The sequence below is a fragment of the Phasianus colchicus genome, chromosome Z (genome assembly GCF_987193195.1).
Source record: "Phasianus colchicus chromosome Z, bPhaCol1.hap1.1, whole genome shotgun sequence".
Lineage (NCBI taxonomy): Eukaryota > Metazoa > Chordata > Aves > Galliformes > Phasianidae > Phasianus > Phasianus colchicus.
The window spans coordinates 3,202,384-3,222,018 of NC_143476.1; the positions used below are offsets into that span (position 1 = coordinate 3,202,384).

The 19,635-nt window shown below is 49.5% G+C and overlaps 2 protein-coding genes across 2 annotated transcripts in view; both read right to left on the reverse strand.

Moving 5' to 3' along the window:
- LOC149912231 (rho GTPase-activating protein 32-like) overlaps positions 1–19,055 on the reverse strand; it is a 30,800-nt gene extending 11,745 nt beyond the window's left edge. The window contains exons 1-2 of the mRNA XM_090130955.1: positions 18,732–19,055; positions 18,311–18,388 (exon numbers count right to left, since the gene is read on the reverse strand). Of these exons, the coding sequence (XP_089987081.1) occupies positions 18,311–18,364 (54 nt within the window). The 5' untranslated portion in view covers positions 18,365–18,388; positions 18,732–19,055. The remainder of the gene's footprint in view (positions 1–18,310; positions 18,389–18,731) is intronic.
- Positions 5,057–14,851, reverse strand: LOC149912232 (rho GTPase-activating protein 32-like). The gene is made up of 4 exons (XM_090130726.1): positions 14,663–14,851; positions 13,996–14,200; positions 13,675–13,820; positions 5,057–5,082 (listed from the first exon to the last, which is right to left on the reverse strand). The coding sequence occupies exons 1-4, from the start codon at positions 14,835–14,837 to the stop codon at positions 5,057–5,059; spliced, it is 552 nt and encodes a 183-aa protein (XP_089986852.1). The 5' UTR covers positions 14,838–14,851.
- Positions 19,056–19,635: the final 580 nt, after the last annotated feature.

Here is a 19,635-nt window from a genome sequence, read left to right on the forward strand (position 1 = left end):
GCCAGCCCAGGCCAGAGGAGTGCAGAACAGTGAGCTGCTGCTGAGGGGAGAGAGGATGGCCTGAGAGCTGACCTGAGAGGCAGGGCTGGCTGTGTTACAGCAGCCTCTGTGTCCTCCTCCTGTGTCTGTGAGGGCCAGAGGGCCAGAAGAGAACATGCCCAGACAACGAAGCCCTGCTGTCCTCTGCTGCTCAGCTGGAGAGATGTTCCGCCTTCCTGAAGGACGCTGATCCAAAGGGAAGGAATCAAAGGAAGTCCAGGCTGGCTGTCCTTGTGGGCATCAGCTGCTGGCAGCTGCCTCTGTGCTGCCATGGGCAGGGCACAGCACACACAGTGTTTGCAGTTCCCTGTGTGACACTGGCCCTGGTGACCTGACAGCCAGAGGGAGACAACAGAAAGAGCTGCCTCCCTCTGCCAGATGAGGCAAAGGTGAGAATCCCAGAATCACAGCATGGCCCGGGTTGGAAAGGAGCTCAAGGTTCATGAATCTCCAACCCTTGGCTCTCCAAGGGTGCACAGGGGGCTTTGTTCTCCCTGTGGTGCAGCTTCAGTGCCAACTCACAGCTGAGCTGGTTGGCACACTGTGACAGCCTGCCGCTCTGAAGCTCTTGGGGCAGTGCTCAGTTCTTTCTGAAGTACTCTGGAAATGCTGCTTCTCCTTCACCAAGTCTGTTTCCAGACAGACGTCTTTTTCTCCTCTGTACACACAAACAGGATCTTGTAACTCCCTGGCACAGTGCTCAGAAGTGATACTTCTGGAAGCACGTCAGAGAAAAGTGGCCTTGTCCCAGTGGACTTTCAGAGCAGATGAGAACAAGTCTTGGTTGACGGCTTTCTTCTGCTTCTGGAACTGCACAGGCAGGTTGTGTGTTGTCATACTTTATGCCAGAGTGCCAAACTGAAGCAGTTTCTGCAACCTCTTTTTTTCATACTTGTCACTCTTTGCTATTTCTGAGACCTTAACTTAGTCATTTTTAATGCGCTCTCATCTAAACTACTGTGTCCTCCAGTGTCAGTGTTGTATGAATCAGGACTGTGGGATTTCATCAGTGAAAGGATTCTGCTCTAATGACTGTCATTCTAAAGCTGATATTGTTTCTACCGCATCAGGCTTGCAGGAAGCATCTTTGATCAACAGAGAAATCAGAAAAATTGCTTTTCCTATTGCAGTTTCCTTTTAACTAGTGATGAAAGCTGTCAGTTTATTTTTGGCACCAGAAATCCTGGGATGCAACCAGGTTAGATAAGAAGTGACACTGAGTCAACAGTAAAGGAACACAGATGAGACAGCATCACACAGCTCTGGAAAAGATGTTCCAGCTCTGTGTCTACCTACCCCTTCAGGAGATGAAAAGTACTGGCTTACTGAGGTGTCCTGGGTTGCAGGTTCTGTTAATCTCCATTTTTGGAAGAGCTGCTTGCAATAAATACCTTGTAAGGTGAATGAGCTTGATAGAAGTAGGGTGTGAAAGAGATGGATTTGCTGTTTCCCTGAAGGTGAAAGAGTATTGCTGTGCCTACAGTCAGTAAACAAGGCAGAAATCACTCTGTTCCTCAGAATGAAAAACAAAAGAATAAAAATCTTTTTGTGAGTGACAGCACGCCTGAATGAAGCACAAATCTAAACATTTAAAATAAGGGCTAGTGTCAAAGGGACTTGCAGTATTTCTCGTGAAGAAATATTTGATGCTTCTTTAGGAAAGTCATCCTAACAAAAGTGTACTGATGTCTTTGCTGAGGATTTCCTTGGTTCCAGCCTGAAGGTGTGCGCAGGCATGAGCAGGCAGTGCTGAGCTGCAGGTGAGTGCCTGTGTCCCACAGCAGGAAACCCGTGGATGTCTTCAGGGGTTTGAAATGGGCAGAGCTGTAAAACTGCAGGCTTTCACTGAAATTGTCCTCTGCTTTATTTTGTAATCTTAGTTTCACCAATGCTTTCCAATATGATTTTCGTATGAGTGCAGATACATGGGATAGGATTTAAAGTTTTTATGGTGCTGCTGTATAATTTTCTGTGGTCATCATAAGCCAATAAAAAAAATAAATGGTAATCAGGCAATCTATTAACAACCTGTGGCACGTGTCAAAACAATGAAATTCCTTGCAGGAAGACAATATTGCTATACAATAATGTGGCTATCCAAAACTGTTAATTATACTTGATGAGCTGGAGATAATCCTGAAATGCGGGACTTTGATCTTAGCCAAGAATAATAAAAGTTATTATCATTCTTAAATTGGCAGCTGCTATCAAAAGCCTGTGTCTTATTTCCCTCTTGGTAACACTGGCTAAATCAGAGAAACTGATAAAAGAATTTCATGATTGCAGCTTAGGGATTCTTTCCCACTTGACCAGAAGTAATCTATGTCCAAAAATGTCTGTAAATACTTTTTCTATCTTATTTTGCCAGATGTATTGATATTTGAGATGAATGGCAAAAACATTTTGCGTACATAGATAAGCAATGCAAATTCGCTGGGTTGTTTTAGAGGAAAAAGCTCCGGTTATCTGATCGTTTCCATGCAGAAATAAGATTCACAGAAAAATTCTCATTATTATTATTCATGCATGAATAAGTTCAAAAAAGAGATGTGGGGGATGTTGTTTCAATTCCAGCTGATTGTAGGAAGCACTGTCAGGATGGAAAGGCTAGTGTCCGCCATGGGCAAAGAAACACTTCTGGTTTTCATGTTCCCTTTGTCTTTGAGTGCAAGAGGCCATGAGGAGAGTGTGCCCTAAACATGGACCCTTTTTGACCACTGCAGCAGAGATGGAGAAGTGTTCAACCTTCTAGAAGGACTTCAGGACAAAGATATGTAATGAAAATAAGTCCAGGTTGGCTGTCCTTGTGGGCATCAGCTGCTCGCATCTGCATAGTTGTTGCTATGGGAATGGCAGAACAGCTGGAATGTTGCATTTCCTTGTCTGACACAAGCACTGGTGAATTCAAAGCAAGAGGGGTATAATAGAAAGAGCATCACCTCCCTGCCAGATTAGGCAAAGGTGAGTGGGATGTTGTTTCAATAAGTGCTGATGGCAGGAAGGACTGTAAGGATGGAAAGGCTGGTGTTTGCCATGGGCAGGGAAACACATCTGGTTTTCATTTTCTCTTTGTTTTCCAGAAAAAGAGGAGAGTGTGCCCTCACCTTGGACCCCTCCTGCCCTCTTCTGCTGAGATGGAGAAATGTCCCAGCTTCTAGAAGTACATCAGGACAAAGATATGTAATGAAAATAAGACCAGGCTGGCTGTCCTTGTGGGCATCAGCTGCTGGCATCTGCATTGCTGCTGCCATGAGCATGGCAAAGCAGGTAAAAGATTGCTTTTCCTTGAGTGACACAGGTTCTCTAGACTTGTAAGCTAGAGGGATGCAATAGAAAGAGCTGCAACCTCTGCCAGACATGGCAAAGGTGAGTGGGATGTTGTTTCAATTAGTGCTGATGTCAGGAAGGACTGTAAGGATGGAAAGGCTGGTGTTTGGCAAGGGCAAGGAAACACATCTGGTTTTCATCTTCTCTTTGTGTGCTAGAAAAAGAGGAGAGTGTGCCTGCAACTTGGACCCCACCTGCCCTCTTCTGCTGAGATGGAGAAATGTTCCAGCTTCTAGAAGGACATCAGGACAAAGATATGTAATGAAAATAAGTCCAGGCTGGCTGTCCTTGTGGGCATCAGCTGCTGGCATCTGCTTTGCTGCTGCCATGAGCATGGCAAAGTAGGTAAAAGATTGCTTTTCCTTGTGTGACACAGGAGCTCTTGACCTGAAAGCAAGAGGGATGCAATAGAAAGGGCTGCAACCTCTGCCAGACATGGCAAAGGTGAGTGGGATGTTGTTTCAGTTGCTGCTGATGTCAGGAAGGACTGTAAGGATGGAAAGCTGGTGTTGGCCATGGGCAGGGAAACACATCTGGTTTTCATTTTCTCTTTCTCTTTGAGTGCCAGATAAACAGGGGAGAGTGTGCCCTCACCTTGTAACTCCCCTGCCCTCTTCTGCTGAGATGGAGAAATGTTCCAGCTTCTAGAAGGACATCAGGACAAAGATATGTAATGAAAATAAGTCCAGGCTGGCAGTCCTTGTGGGCATCAGCTGCTGGCATCTGCATTGCTGCTGCCATGAGCATGGCACAGCAGGTAAAAGATTGCTTTTCCTTGTGAGACGCAGGAGCTCTTGACTTGAAAGCAAGAGGGATGCAATAGAAAGAGCTGCTACCTCTGCCAGACATGGCAAAGGTGAGTGGGATGTTGTTTCAATTAGTGCTGATGTCAGGAAGGACTGTAAGGATGGAAAGGCTGGTGTTTGCCACGGGCAGGGAAACACATCTGGTTTTCATTTTGTCTTAACCACTCAGTGCTAGATAAATAGAGGAGAGTGTGCCCTGACCTTGGAACTCTCCTGCCCTCTGCTGCTCAGAGGGAGAAATTTCCAAGATTGTAGAAGGACATCAGGACAAAGATATGTAATGAAAATAAGTCCAGGCTGGCTGTCCTTGTGGGCATCAGCTGCTGCCATCTGCATTGCTGCTGCCATGAGCATGGCAAAGCAGGTAAAAGATTGCTTTTCCTTGTGTGACACAGGAGTTACTGAGTTGAAAGCTAGAGGGATGCAATAGAAAGAGCTGCAACCTCTGCCAGACATGGCAAAGGTGAGTGGGATGTTGTTTCAATTAGTGCTGATGTCAGGAAGGACTGTAAGGATGGAAAGTCTAGTGTTTGCCCTGGGCAGGGAAACACAGCTGGTTTTCATCTTCTCTTTGTGTGCCAGAAAAAGAGGAGAGTGTGCCCTCACCTTGGACCCACCTGCCCTCTTCTGCTGAGATGGAGAAATGTCCCAGCTTCTAGAAGGACATCAGGACAAAGATATGTAATGAAAATAAGTCCAGGCTGGCTGTCCTTGTGGGCATCAGCTGCTGGCATCTGCATTGCTGCTGCCATGAGCATGGCACAGCAGGTAAAAGATTGCTTTTCCTTGTGTGACACAGGAGCTCTTGACTTGAAAGCTAGAGGGATGCAATAGAAAGAGCTGCAACCTCTGCCAGACATGGCAAAGGTGAGTGGGATGTCGTTTCACTTGCTGCTGATGGCAGGAAGCACTGTAACGATGGAAAGGCTGGTGTTTGCCCTGGGCAGGGAAACACATCTGGTTTTCATTTTCTCTTTGTGTTCCAGAAAAAGAGGAGAGTGTGCCTGAAACTTGGACACCTCCTGCCCTCTTCTGTTGAGATGGAGAAATGTTTCAGCTTCTAGAAGGACATCAGGACAAAGATATGTAATGAAAATAAGTCCAGGCTGGCTGTCCTTGTGGGCATCAGCTGCTGCCATCTGCATTGCTGCTGCCATGAGCATGGCAAAGCAGGTAAAAGATTGCTTTTCCTTGTGTGACACAGGAGTTACTGAGTTGAAAGCTAGAGGGATGCAATAGACAGAGCTGCAACCTCTGCCAGACATGGCAAAGGTGAGTGGGATGTTGTTTCCATTAGTGCTGATGTCAGGAAGGACTGTAAGGATGGAAAGGCTGGTGTTTGCCATGGGCAGGGAAACACATCTGGTTTACATTTTCTCTTTCTCTTTGAGTGCCAGAAAAAGAGGAGAGTGTGCCCTGACCTTGGAACTCTCCTGCCCTCTGCTGCTCAGAGGGAGAAATTTCCAAGATTGTAGAAGGACATCAGGACAAAGAAATGTAATGAAAATAAGTCCAGGCTGGCTGTCCTTGTGGGCATCAGCTGCTGGCATCTGCATTGCTGCTGCCATGAGCATGGCACAGCAGGTAACAGATTGCTTTTCCTTGTGTGACACAGGAGCTCTTGACTTGAAAGCTAGAGGGATGCAATAGACAGAGCTGCAACCTCTGCCAGACATGGCAAAGGTGAGTGGGATGTTGTTTCAATTAGTGCTGATGTCAGGAAGGACTGTAAGGATGGAAAGGCTGGTGTTTGCCATGGGCAGGGAAACACATCTGGTTTTCATTTTCTCTTTCTCTTTGAGTGCCAGATAAACAGGGGAGAGTGTGCCCTCACCTTGCAACTCTCCTGCCCTCTGCTGCTGAGAGGGAGAAATGTCCCACCTTCTGGAAGGACATCAGGACAAAGGTATGTAATGAAAATAAGTCCAGGCTGGCAGTCCTTGTGGGCATCAGCTGCTGGCATCTGCATTGCTGCTGCCATGAGCATGGCAAAGCAGGTAACAGATTGCTTTTCCTTGTGTGACACAGGAGCTCTTGACTTGAAAGCTAGAGGGATGCAATAGACAGAGCTGCAACGTCTGCCAGACATGGCAAAGGTGAGTGGGATGTTGTTTCAATTAGTGCTGATGTCAGGAAGGACAGTAAGGATGGAAAGGCTGGTGTTTGCCATGGGCAGGGAAACACATCTGGTTTTCATTTTCTCTTTCTCTTTGAGTGCCAGATTAACAGGGGAGTGTGTGCCCTCACCTTGCAACTCTCCTGCCCTCTGCTGCTGAGAGGGAGAAATGTCCCAGCTTCTGGAAGGACATCAGGACAAAGATATGTTATAAAAATAAGTCCAGGCTGCCAGTCCTCGTGGGCATCTGCTGCTGGCATCTGCATTGCTGCTGACATGAGCATGGCACAGCAGTTAAGAGATTGCTTTTCCTTGTGTGACACAGGAGCTCTTGACTTGACAGCTAGAGGGATGCAATAGACAGAGCTGCAACCTCTGCCAGACATGGCAAAGGTGAGTGGGATGTTGTTTCAATTAGTGCTGATGTCAGGAAGGACTGTAAGGATGGAAAGGCTGGTGTTTGCCATGGGCAGGGAAACACATCTGGTTTTCATTTTCTCTTTCTCTTTGAGTGCCAGATTAACAGGGGAGAGTGTGCCCTCACCTTGTAACTCCCCTGCCCTCTTCTGCTGAGATGGTGAAATGTCCCAGCTTCTAGAAGGACATCAGGACAAAGATATGTAATGAAAATAAGTCCAGGCTGGCAGTCCTTGTGGGCATCAGCTGCTGGCATCTGCATTGCTGCTGCCATGAGCATGGCAAAGCAGGTAAAAGATTGCTTTTCCTTGTGTGACACAGGAGCTCTTGACTTGAAAGCTAGAGGGATGCAATAGAAAGAGCTGCAACCTCTGCCAGACATGGCAAAGGTGAGTGGGATGTTGTTTCAATTAGTGCTGATGTCAGGAAGGACTGTAAGGATGGAAAGGCTGGTGTTTGCCATGGGCAGGGAAACACATCTGGTTTTCATTTTCTCTTTCTCTTTGAGTGCCAGATAAACAGGGGAGAGTGTGCCCTCACCTTGCAACTCTCCTGCCCTCTTCTGCTGAGATGGTGAAATGTCCCAGCTTCTGGAAGGGCATCAGGACAAAGGTATGTAATGAAAATAAGTCCAGGCTGGCAGTCCTTGTGGGCATCAGCTGCTGGCATCTGCATTGCTGCTGACATGAGCATGGCACAGCAGGTAACAGATTGCTTTTCCTTGTGTGACACAGGAGCTCTTGAGTTGAAAGCTAGAGGGATGCAATAGACAGAGCTGCAACCTCTGCCAGACATGGCAAAGGTGAGTGGGATGTTGTTTCAATTAGTGCTGATGTCTGGAAGGACTGTAAGGATGGAAAGGCTGGTGTTTGCCATGGGCAGGGAAACACATCTGGTTTTCATTTTCTCTTTCTCTTTGAGTGCCAGATAAACAGGGGAGAGTGTGCCCTCACCTTGTAACTCCCCTGCCCTCTTCTGCTGAGATGGTGAACTGTCCCAGCTTCTAGAAGGACATCAGGACAAAGATATGTAATGAAAATAAGTCCAGGCTGGCAGTCCTTGTGGGCATCAGCTGCTGGCATCTGCATTGCTGCTGCCATGAGCATGTCAAAGCAGGTAAAAGATTGCTTTTCCTTGTGTGACACAGGAGCTCTTGACTTGAAAGCTAGAGGGATGCAATAGACAGAGCTGCAAACTCTGCCAGACATGGCAAAGGTGAGTGGGATGTTGTTTCAATTGCTGCTGATGTCAGGAAGGACAGTAAGGATGGAAAGGCTGGTGTTTGCCATGGGCAGGGAAACACATCTGGTTTTCATTTTCTCTTTCTCTTTGAGTGCCAGATAAACAGGGGAGAGTGTGCCCTCACCTTGCAACTCTCCTGCCCTCTTCTGCTGAGATGGTGAAATGTCCCAGCTTCTAGAAGGACTTCAGGACAAAGGTATGTAATGAAAATAAGTCCAGGCTGGCAGTCCTTGTGGGCATCAGCTGCTGGCATCCGCATTGCTGCTGCCATGAGCATGGCAAAGCAGGTAAAAGATTGCTTTTCCTTGTGTGACACAGGAGCTCTTGACTTGAAAGCTAGAGGGATGCAATAGAAAGAGCTGCAACCTCTGCCAGACATGGCAAAGGTGAGTGGGATGTTGTTTCAATTAGTGCTGATGTCAGGAAGGACTGTAAGGATGGAAAGGCTGGTGTTTGCCATGGGCAGGGAAACACATCTGGTTTTCATTTTCTCTTTCTCTTTGAGTGCCAGATAAACAGGGGAGAGTGTGCCCTCACCTTGCAACTCTCCTGCCCTCTTCTGCTGAGATGGTGAAATGTCCCAGCTTCTGGAAGGGCATCAGGACAAAGGTATGTAATGAAAATAAGTCCAGGCTGGCAGTCCTTGTGGGCATCAGCTGCTGGCATCTGCATTGCTGTTGCCATGAGCATGGCACAGCAGGTAAGGGATTGCTTTTCCTTGTGGGACAGCTGTTAAGCCATTCTGATTCACCCTTTGCATCCACAGCATACAGTTTTTTCCCACAGTGGTGTTTCTATCCAGCAATGTGCATATATGTAGTGGTACAGAGGTTGGTGGCCTTGTGTGGAGGCCCTGGCTACTTTGGAGTCTGTTTTTCTTTTGCTGAGCTTCTCCTATCCAAACAGAATGGCCTTACAACATGCTTTCTGGTCCTTAATGCTATACCCATGCAATTTGTAACTATTACAGTTCTGTAAGTGAGAATTGATCACATGATTGAACAACTGTATTTCTAAAACATGTTATGAAATAGCTTCTTTTTACTAATACTAATAAAGTCTTTCTACTTTTTCAAACTGTTTCTAAGGGCAAATTACAAAACACATTGTGCTGTACTGCTTCAGAGCAATCCCACATTTGATAGCCAGTGCAGAAACAACATTCCATCCTACAGCATTAGCTAGTTCAGAGGTACCAGACGTGTATCTGAATGTGGCTGTTGTGCATAACTGGGGCTGAGGGATCAGAAGTGACAGCTCCACTCTTGGAGACCACAGAACTAAAATGGAAAGATAAAATAGTTGCAGGGCAATTGTTCTCTGTGCCTGAAGCAGGGACCGATTTATGGGGGAGAGATTTAACAGTTAAATGAGGATTACAGCTGCAAGTCTGTGAAACAGATATCAGGGGTCAATGAATGTGTTATCAGCTGGTGATGAGAAAAAATGAATCAAAAGGTGTGGGCAGGGGAAGGAAATCGGGGTGGACTCACAATTTTCCCTTACAAATAACTGCCCAAGGAGGGAGTGGAGCTGTGAAACAGCAACAATATCCCATAGCCTTAGAAGGGAGAGTGGGTCTAAAAGCTGTAACACAGACACTGGTTAAGGATGGTCTTCTGGAACCTTGTCTGTGGCCTTATAACACCCCAATCCTGTCGGCACGGAAGGCAGACGGCACGTATCGGCTGGTGCAAGATGTAAGGAAATGACTGAACCCGTTCTCAAAAGACAGCCTGTGGTTCCTAACCCCTATACCCTAATGAGTCAGATCCCACACGGGCAGCAGTGGTTTGGTGTGAGAGACCTCAAAGATGGTTTCTGGACAGCCTTTGGACTCAGAGAGAAATGGCTGCGTTTGTATGAGGACACATTGTAATCCTATCGTGATTCGTGATGATACTGTAGATACTGGAACTCGTGCTAATCCTTGTCTTTGCAGCATGTGAAGCAAGCAGCTGGTGCTGCTGTCATGCAGAAAGCTCCCTTCCAACCACTCAGCAAGCATTTGGATGAGACAGCTTCCTGCTGGGGAGCCCTCCGACATCACTGCTGCCTCCTCCAGAACCATACCTGCAGATGCTTCAGAGCTCTTCAGCATGGACTTCCTTCCTCCCATCAGCAGCTGCTCCTGCACTGACCTTCATTCACACTGGGATACCATCTGCTTCCAGCAGGAGCTGACCTGCGAGACAGAGAAAGGAAACGTGGGATGAGCACCAATGCAGAAGCACAAGGCTGTGTCACCACCACGTCTTGCAGCCTTGGGAAGTCAGCTGCAACTGCAGCCTTGGTCAGAATTACAACGGGCACCGTAAATTAAGTGTGACCTCTGAAGTTGTTGCCATGATCAGAAATAGACGCTGAAATCGCTCACATAACTGTCGGTGGTTCCCTCCAAATTCTTTTGCTTTGGGGAACAGATGGACTCGGAATGGAAGGACACGAGAAAAATGACATCTGTTTGAGCTCAGCAGACTTGAGAGGTGGGCCTGGGTGAACCTCATGAGGTTCAGCACAGCCAAGTGCAAGGTTTGGCATTTGGGCCGGAGGAATCCCAGGCATTCTTTTGTCATCGTGGTGGTTTCCAATAGACCCCAACAATGAGACATCAGGTCGCCGTGTGGGCTCCTGGGTGACACTGCCATTTCCCAGCCATTGCAGCCTAGGGGCAAATAAAGTAAAATACTTCAGAAAGATCTCACACTGATTGCATATTTTACTGTTCTTTTACACAAAACAGAAGGGGAGGGCAGCAGATGCATGCAGCTGCATCAACACCCAGGCTGCTAAAGGAATGGAAAGACAGAAACATCAAATATCAATGCGTTATTCTAATGCAAGGAGGGAAGCTTTTTTCAATGTTACTTTTTATCATTTAAAATAAGCAGTTGGCACTCTTAAAGGAAAATCCTAGGCCCCAGGTTCTGACAGTGTGGCAATCTGGCACGGACTCAGCTGTGAATGATCCAAACAGTCTGTTCCAGATTTTAACATCCCTTCTATGCATTCACAAGTTTTCTCTCTTGACTTCCCCTTACAGCCGTTAGATGCCAGCAAAACATCCCACAAACACTCCTTACCTCTGTGCACACAGGCACCCATCCAACCAGAGCCATCAGTCATTCCCAGCCATGCGCTCTTCCTCCAATCATGGTCAGCATCACACGGCCGTCACGCAGCTCACTTGACTCAGTTTTTCTCTTCTTTCTGGAGGTGTCCTTGCTTCTCAGCCTTACCTTCTCGTGATGTTTATCTCGCTCTGCAGCTCCTGCTCTGAATAGGCTTTCTTGGATTCCCGCATGACAGGCACAAAATGCAGCCACAGCCCCTGCCACCAAGGTCAGCTCTTCAGCACACATTACCTGAGGAGCACTTGGCAACTCCTGCAACCTGAGCAGTGCCAGGAAGACTGTTTCACTTCTGCTTCTCCTGGCTCAGAAATTCATTTTCCTACCTAGAAAATGGAAAAAGAAAAGAAAGAAAAAAAAATCCTGACATAAGCAGACACAATTGATACTATGGAATTCTGGAAGGCAAGGGATTTGCCCTCTATGATGAGAAGTGGACTGCAAAGAACTAAGAATAGCCATGACCAGGTTGTAAACTTGTGGGTAAAATTAGGAAGTGCAGCAGTGCAGGGCTTCTGGAGGTGAGGGTCTGCTACAGCCGCCTGGAAAGAGAGCCTGTTGGTGGGAGCTGCTTACTGCAGCCAGCAGAAGCATCGCACTCACTGACTCTCATCCTGATGGGGGATTCCAGTCAGTCTGGGAAATCAGCATGGCTGGCTGCAAGCAATCTGACAGACTCCTGGAGTGCAGTGAGAATCACTCTGTGGTGCAGGCATTGGGCACAGCAAGCAGAAGGGAAGCATTGCTGGACATGGTGCACACCAGGGGTTACGACAGGAGGCGGTCAGGGCTGCAGTGACCATGCCCTCCTTGAGTTGGTGATCTCAAGGAATGCGGGCCTGGCAGGAAGCAAAGGCAGGAGCCTGAACTTCAGGAGAGCCAGCTGCAGGCTGTTCCAGGAATTCTTGGACGAGATGCTCTGGACAACTCTTTGTAGGGGCAAAGGGATGGAAAAGAGCTGGTCACTTTCTCAGAAAAAAACTTGCTCAGAGCTGAAGAGCTCTCCATCCCTGCCACATGAAATCAAGCAGAGGAGGCAGAAAACCTGTTTACTTTTTCTTGGGAGGGTGGGAAGGAGCTTTGGGTTAGGGGCACATCCTGTGCCAGAGCATCCCGATGGGACGCGTGGGATCAGCAGGTCTGTCAGAGAAGCGGGTGAGGTTGCAGGAGAGGAAGGGGAGGAGGTGCCAGCACGGTTCTGCACGATGCTCTGCCACACTGGGCAGCTTGATCATGGCTCAGCAGTGGGATCCGATGTGGAGAAGGGGAGACGGAAATCAAGGATGGGAGGGAACCATCAGACACAGTCGGTGAGTGTCTGTGAAGTCTTGCAGACCCAGAGATTCCCAGGTTGTTTCTGCTTTCGTAGCATTTGTGTGCTGCAGGGTGAGCAAAAGGTTCTGCTGCTTGATTCTTCTGCAGGAGCCGCCTAAAAGGGAAATGGCCACTGAGCTGCAGACCAAGCAGTACTGCCTGACGTTGGCCAGGGGGAGCTTCTCCTGCCGCAGTGTGCTGATGACAGGTCTGGAGATGATCTGCAGGGCCAGTTCGTAGATGGGAGCCAGGAAAGGACATGATGGGAGGAGGGAGGTGTTAAGCAACATCCAAGGCATCAAAATGCATCAGAAAGCCTTGAAAAGCATCACAAAGCCAGAGCCAGGAAGCTTGGGAGTATCATGAGCAGCATCCAGGATGCGAGAGATTATTTGCTACCATGCCAAATGGTTGCAGAGCTCCCCCTGCAGACATCCCAAAGCCAGACAAAACAGGAACAAACCCGGAGCTGTGCTGCACGCACCCCACAGCCACAGCATTGCAAGCTGGGGTGCCTTGCTGTGTGCTGCATTCATCCCAGTCCGTGTGAATGAAGACTCTGGAGGCAGTCAAGGCGTTGATTGAGCACAAGTGTGCTTTTATTATTATATAAAGGACAGGAGGGTGTGAGAGGTCCACGGTGAAGATGGGACTCATCCTGTCTTGTCATGGAGAGAGTGGCTCAGAGCTCTCAGTGCTGCTCTCTGATGCCTGGGACTGGAGGCCTGATTGAAAGTCCTCCTGCAAGAGGCTCTGCTCCTCTTCACTGACACTGACCTGCTCCTGCATGGAGGTGCTGCTGTTGGGGCACTCACACTGCTCTTGGGATGGCCTGCACTGCAGAGACTCCTGGTTACAATCCAGGCTGGTGACTGTGGTTTCTGGCAGGCCCAGGTCAGCATTTTCAGCAGAGCCAGGTGTAATGAGGGCATGAACTTCGATGAGCTCCTTCTCTCCATTAATGTTGTCAGACGGAAGGCTGCTGTTGGAACTGCAGCAATTTGTGCTTCCTAAGAGCTCTCCACTGATGGAAGCACAGAGAGCATCCTCGCTACTTGCCCTGGATCTTGTGGGTTGGCAAGGGCTCGATTCACCTAGAAAGGATACACAGGGGTTAGTGTCAAACTTTCACAAGCTGAATTACGACAGTGGTTCTTGATCAGGGGTGAACTGAAGATGTTGGGCAGGGGCTGGAACGCCAGAAAGAGATACAAGTGCAGAGCAAGCTTGAATTCTATGCTCCTGAAAAGCAGGGATTTGGAAGCTGCATTTGCACCCTTACCTGCCAGGACTACCACTGCTGTTTCAGAGGGCTGCCTGGCATTGCGCTGCAGTTGGCGTTTGCTGCCAGAGGATGGCTTCCTGAGGCTGAAGCAGCAACACCAACTGCTAGCTGGTGATTCCTCAGTCTTGCTGGGTGAATTTTGCCTGGAGAGAGAAAACAGCCAATGCTGTGAGTCGTGCGTGGTGCAGGGTGAGGGAAGAGCTGCACTGAGCTCTTGGCAGCAGTTGCTTGTTCCTAGCACTGCCTGGTTTCTGCAGGAAAACACAAAAACCCACCCAAACAATGATGCTAGGTGCTGGAAAAGAAAGTCCTCTTTACCTGTCAGATGGAAAGTCGATGACAGTGTGGAATTTGCCCTGCCCAGCTGCAGGGCTTTCTTCCACTTCAATGTCCCTGCTGCTCTCTGTTACCACAGAAGAGGTGCTGTGGCCTCGCCTCTGTGCCTGTGCCTCCTCCAGGCTGAGCAGCTTTGTGGCAGCAGAAGAGACCCCCACAGACTTGGGCCCTGGGAGAGAATTGTGCCCTGTCAGGGAAAAGCACAGGTAAGAGTGAGGATCAGAAAGCAGCAGCACAGCCACCACAGTTCTGGGGGAGGTGCTGTATTTTTCTCAGGCTTGCTTATCCGAGCCACTGGAAGAAGAGGAGCTCAAACTAACCATGTGGGCAGAGGTCTGTTTATGGCAAAGGACATGGTCATCATTAAGAGAGCTCACCCCTAGATAAAAGGGGCAGGGAACTGAGAAAGCTTCGCTGCAACGCTTGCATCAAGCTTCTCCTGCGTGCAAACATAATAATGACAGTTTCCTCCTTGTGAAGTTTGGGCTTGGACATTCTCAGCATCCAGCAAAAGGATGCCATACCCTAATGGAAGCCCAGAGGTCTGTAGTCCCCTTGATGGTAAAAGAGTATCTCAGAGGTCCTGGAGAAGGCCTGCATTTGATCAAGGTGTCAGGTCAAGATCAAGCTAATGGAGGAAGACACTCACCTGCTGCATCTGCAATGTCTGCTCCGGATTTGGAGCAGAAGAGGACGTCTGTGTGGTTGATGATGAATTCCACCACATCCGACTGCGTCTGCAGCTCCATGCAGGCAGCTCTTCCGCTGGCGCAGGCAGACTCGTTCTGCTGTGATCTGTAGAAAAGGCAGATTTTAGAAGTCATTTCTCCAAGACCGTTTCCCCGAGTCTGAATTGTTGCAGCCAAAAGCTGTCAGCTGAGGCTCTGGAGACTTCCGCAGTGGGCAATCAGTGATGCCACTGCAGAAATTCCCCTGGATGATCAAGGACACGTCAGTCCCATCTCAACAAGACTGCAGAAATTGTCACCTAGACATTGTGCCCGTGGGGATGGAGAACAGCTCAGGCTCCTGCTCTTCTGTCAGCCACAGATTTTACAGGAGAAGAGCACATTTGATGGAGAAAAAGAGAGGACTGTTTTTTTTTTTACTGGAGAACAGAGGAAGCGTTGAAACAGAACCAGAAGTTTACCTTAAGAGGTTTGGAGCCCACACAATGGCTAGGTTCTTGGCATGCATGTTTGTTATACTGGAGCTCCCAGCCAGACACGCCAAGTGTCTCATCAGGAACTCCAGTGTCCTGGAAAACAAGAGAGGCAAACGTTCAGCACCAACGAGCATGCCGTGCTGCAATTCAGAAAGACAAAGCCTGGAACCGCATCGTTGCCCTCTGCAATGCAGCAGGGCTGAGCTCAGCAGGCTGAGGGCAGCACTGACCTGTAGTGAGGAGCGGGCAGCTGCTGGATGACATCCTGCATTCTGAGCAGCCGCTCCTCCTCTGTAGCGGCACCAACAGCATCCTGGAGTAGTGCAGAAAGGGAGCGAGACACCAATCAGGCTAGTACACCACTGCGAGTAAACCTCGTGGGGCTGACAGCAAAAGGGCCTCCGAGCTGGGGCACTGCTGCAGCCATCTGCCAAGAGGCCCAGGAAGAGGGAAATGAAAGACGTGGCCTTGTGCTTACCGAGAACTTGCCGTACAGCTGGTGGGTGAGCAGAGGGTTCGGGAGCTCCCTGAAGTACATCTTGCAGAGGGAGCTCACGCTGTGAATGTCACGGACGGTGAGCTCAGGAATCTGCTCCGACTCAAATTCCTGCCTGGAGAGAGGGACGCAAACCCGGTTGAGCGAGAGGAAGGCAAGCCCAAAGCCACACCAGATGCACTCAGGCTGTGTCAGTCGCAGCACTCTTACCGCAGTCTCTGGATGTTGGACGCGACGCCGGACAGGCGGTATATCCCCTGCACCACGCCGTGCTGCTCAATGAACTCAGCGCAGCTCTGGAGGACCTGGGGGACTGAAGAACACGTGCCAGCCGTCAGTGGAGCTCCTGATTCAATCGTGCTGCAGGCTGTGCTTCACATCCTATCCACTAAGCCCAGCCAGGCTTGGCTGAAGCAAATACAGATGTGCTTGTCTCTTAGGAGCATCCGCCTCACTTTATCCTTCAGCCATCAACTCCCATTACACGTGTCTCCATGGCTATCAGCCTGCCCCCTGCTAGATATGAGCTCCCTTTCATCTTCTTTAGATGCCCAGCAGAGGAAGATCTCAGGAATGGGCAGCTCCTTACCATCACGACCGGAGTGGAGAAGATGCTCTCCCAGGTCACCGCCAAACACCCTTTCCTTCTCCACCTCCCGCTCGGTCGGTTTCTTTGGGCGGGCCTTCACCAAGGAACGAAGGAAGGTGAGGATCTTGCTGCGTTTCTTGGGCACTGCACAACAAAAGGAAGAAACCAGGTCATTTCAGGTCTGGCTCCATTGGACGAGGCCGAGCACAGCACATTCTACAGAGCACGTCAGAACGGGAAGAACATTACCAACCAGTACATACAAAAAGGGATTTTCCCCATCTCTGGAGGAGCCCAAGGCCAGGTTGGATGGGGCCCTGGGCAGCCTGATCTAGTCTCACATTAAATGTGGGGGCTGGGAGACCATCCTGAGGAGGGTTGGAGCATGATGATCCCTGAGGTCCCTTCCATCCCAAGCCATTCCATGAGTATTCTATAGTTTCCCCAAGTCCAGTCATAAACCCAGGAGGATTGGGCCAAATCTCTGCCCCATGGTGTGCATGAAGAATCAACAACACAGAGGACAATGTGGGATGGATAAAGGAGGTACTAAACATGGAACACACCCCAAAAAAGACTTCATTTTGCTTCCCCACACCATCAAATGTAACATCCCTACCTGGCTTTGGCACTGAGTTGATGAGTGCCTCAGGAATGTTCTTATTAATGAGTTCCACACACTCCCCTGGGAAAAATCCAACCTGTAACAAGAAGAGAGGCCAACTATTGCATGCAGCACGTCTCAGATCTGAACTGTTAAACCAAAAGCCATGTAACATTTCCCTCGGAACCTGCTTGCCTGACGTTCCATAAGACTATCCAGCAGAAAATGGCCATAGTTCACAGCATAAAGGTAATAATTTTTCAACATTTGCAGCCAAAGACAAGGTCCTCTGACACAGACACAGGGAAACTGTTTATGTCATTTAGGCATCCTGTGCAGGCAGAGCAGCTCTAAGCTGAGATTCCTGCCTCTACTGAAGTTGCACTCTCCAGTCTGAAGCTTGTGCCTACCTGGAAGCCGAGCTTGCCTCTCCACCAGGGGGTCAGCTCCTTTGGTGGCATGTCGATGACACACACGATGTCTCCCACCTGCAAGAGATTGCAACGTCAATCCCAGCTTCAGCACAGCTGGGAGGAAAGCACAGCTCAAATGTCTGCATTCTTCTGCACTGCCAAACATGGCCGAGCATGAGAGCACTTGCACCAGTGCAGCTCTGAAGGCATTTGCCATTGTAAAATTGAACAACAAGGAACGCCTTGAACTGCTTACCTCAAAGGAGAGTTCATCCGCTGCCTGGGCAACGTATCTCTTAACGACATGGGCAGCAGCAATAGCTGGAACATTCACAGGTGCCACCTCATGGTCTAGCAGGGGCTTCCCCTTGTTCTCAGCCTGAAACAGAGAGCACAGGCCACAGTGAGGAGCTGGGAACCAACAAGGAGGATTTCAAGGTGAGGAGCACATCTGCAGAGAAAGCTGCAGGAAATGCACTCGGTCCTTATCATGGGCACTTCAGAAGGAACTGCAAGTCTAATAACGGCTGTTTCTCTCCCTGGTGTGCAGCAGGCACACGCCAGGCAATGCAAAGATGCATCTCTCCCCACCCAGACTAATCAGCAATGGCACTGACGCAGACAGGTGGCCTTGTGTATTTTGCCACATCCTTTCCTGCGCTCTTTGTGCAGGAAGGCTGACTGTTTCAGATGCTAGGAGACCGTGAAGAGGGAAACCAAAGCTACGGCTGCAGTTACAAGGTGCAAACAGTGCCATTGCAAGCACCAAGCAGCTCTCTTGAGCAGTCCAACCAACAGCGAGGCCAAACAGAGCAGAGAATGATTGTTGTTTCTGCAGCCATTTCAAGGGAAAAGTCAGTAGAGGACAAACACAACACCCGAAATGGCTCTGGTACTTTTATAAACTTGCCACTCTTGCACTACTGTCTTGCCACAGGGGAGCTCTCTTGGAAAGCAGGAGAGCACATCTGCGGCTCACTCTGCTGGCTGCAGTCAGGGAACAAAGACCAATCAGAGCTTCATACTCTACCTCTGTCCATGCCAGGTCAGGCCCACAGCTGATCTCGCTGCACGCCACAGCCATCAGCGTAGGTGTGACAAGCTGGAACTGAAAAGAAACACACTTTTATCTTCTCTGTTCACATCTCTGCTGTGCTCCCTACAGCTGTCGGGCACACTCACACAGCCCAAGCACGCCTGCTGGTGTCCCTGGTGATGCTGTGCAGCTCTGCACAAGCTGGGGCTGGGACTCTTTGCCTAAGGGATTGCTTTCCATAAAACCAGCTGCTCACAGCACCACAGACAGCATCCTTCTGAGGGCTGAGCTGCAGAGCACGTGGAGAAAACCCACACGTGACCAGCGTCCCATCAAAGCTGGATGAGGCTGTGTTACTAAACACGGGGCGTCACGGGCTGCTAAAGCATGTGGGGGGACAAAGCATGGCAGGTACCTGGCAAGAGATCAGAACGAGGGAGACAAATGCCTTGAATCCGCAGCCGTTCCTTGTCACTTTGCTCTGATCTTCCACGAGCAAAAGCTGCAGCAGGGAAGCAGGCAGAGGGTGGAGAGAGGAGAGAGAAAGAGCAGGTCAGTTTGCTTCCACGGTTTAGCAAAGACTACAAGGGAAAAACCAAAATCTGCCCTCCCTCAACTTAAAAACTTAAGTTTTCAACTTAAAACCATTTCCCCTTGTCCTGCAGTTATCTACCCTTTCAAAGAGTTGATTCCCCTCCTCTTTTTAGGCTCCCTTTAAGTACTGAAGGCTGCCATGAGGTCACCCCACTGCCTTCTTTTCTCCAGGCTGAACAAGCCCAGCTCCCTCAGCCTGTCTTTGCAGGGGAGGTGCTCCTGTCCCCTGATCATCTCTGTGGCTCGCCTCTGGACCCTCTCCAACAGCTCCCTGTCTTTCTGGACACTGTACTGCAGCTGGGGCCTCACAAGAGCAGAGCAGGGGGGGACGATCACCTCCCTGTCCCTCATGGCCACCCCTCTGCTGATGGAGATAATGTGATCCTATGAGCTCCGCCAGCCAGCAGTTCTCAGCACTCACTGTCCCCCCGTCTCTCCCACACTGTCTCAGCTTACCTACAAGGTGCTGCACAGGACGGTGTGAAGACAAAGGGACGCAGTCGGTGCACAAGTGCAACAAGCGAGCTGCTCAGTCAGAGCTCCAGCGCTCCAATGAAGGGACGCAGCACGCACTGCTCCTCCCCTCATTCTAGCCCTTATGACATCACTGAGGGCCACCAGGCTGCTCCACCACGACGGACAGGGTGGGGAGGCAAGACCAGTCCCAAGGGCAGAAGATTCCAACAGCCCAGCCCAACGTTCTGGAATCAGGGGCTGCTTGGAAT

Coding starts and splice junctions, on each gene's coding strand:
- LOC149912232 (XM_090130726.1), bottom strand. CDS start 14,837: ATGACTTCTAAAATCTGCCTTTTCTACAGATCACAGCAGAACGAGTCT. Junction 14,201..14,662: donor AGACATTGCAGATGCAGCAG/GTGAGTGTCTTC, acceptor TTTCCCTGACAG/GGCACAATTCTCTCCCAGGG. Junction 13,821..13,995: donor ATCGACTTTCCATCTGACAG/GTAAAGAGGACT, acceptor TTCTCTCTCCAG/GCAAAATTCACCCAGCAAGA.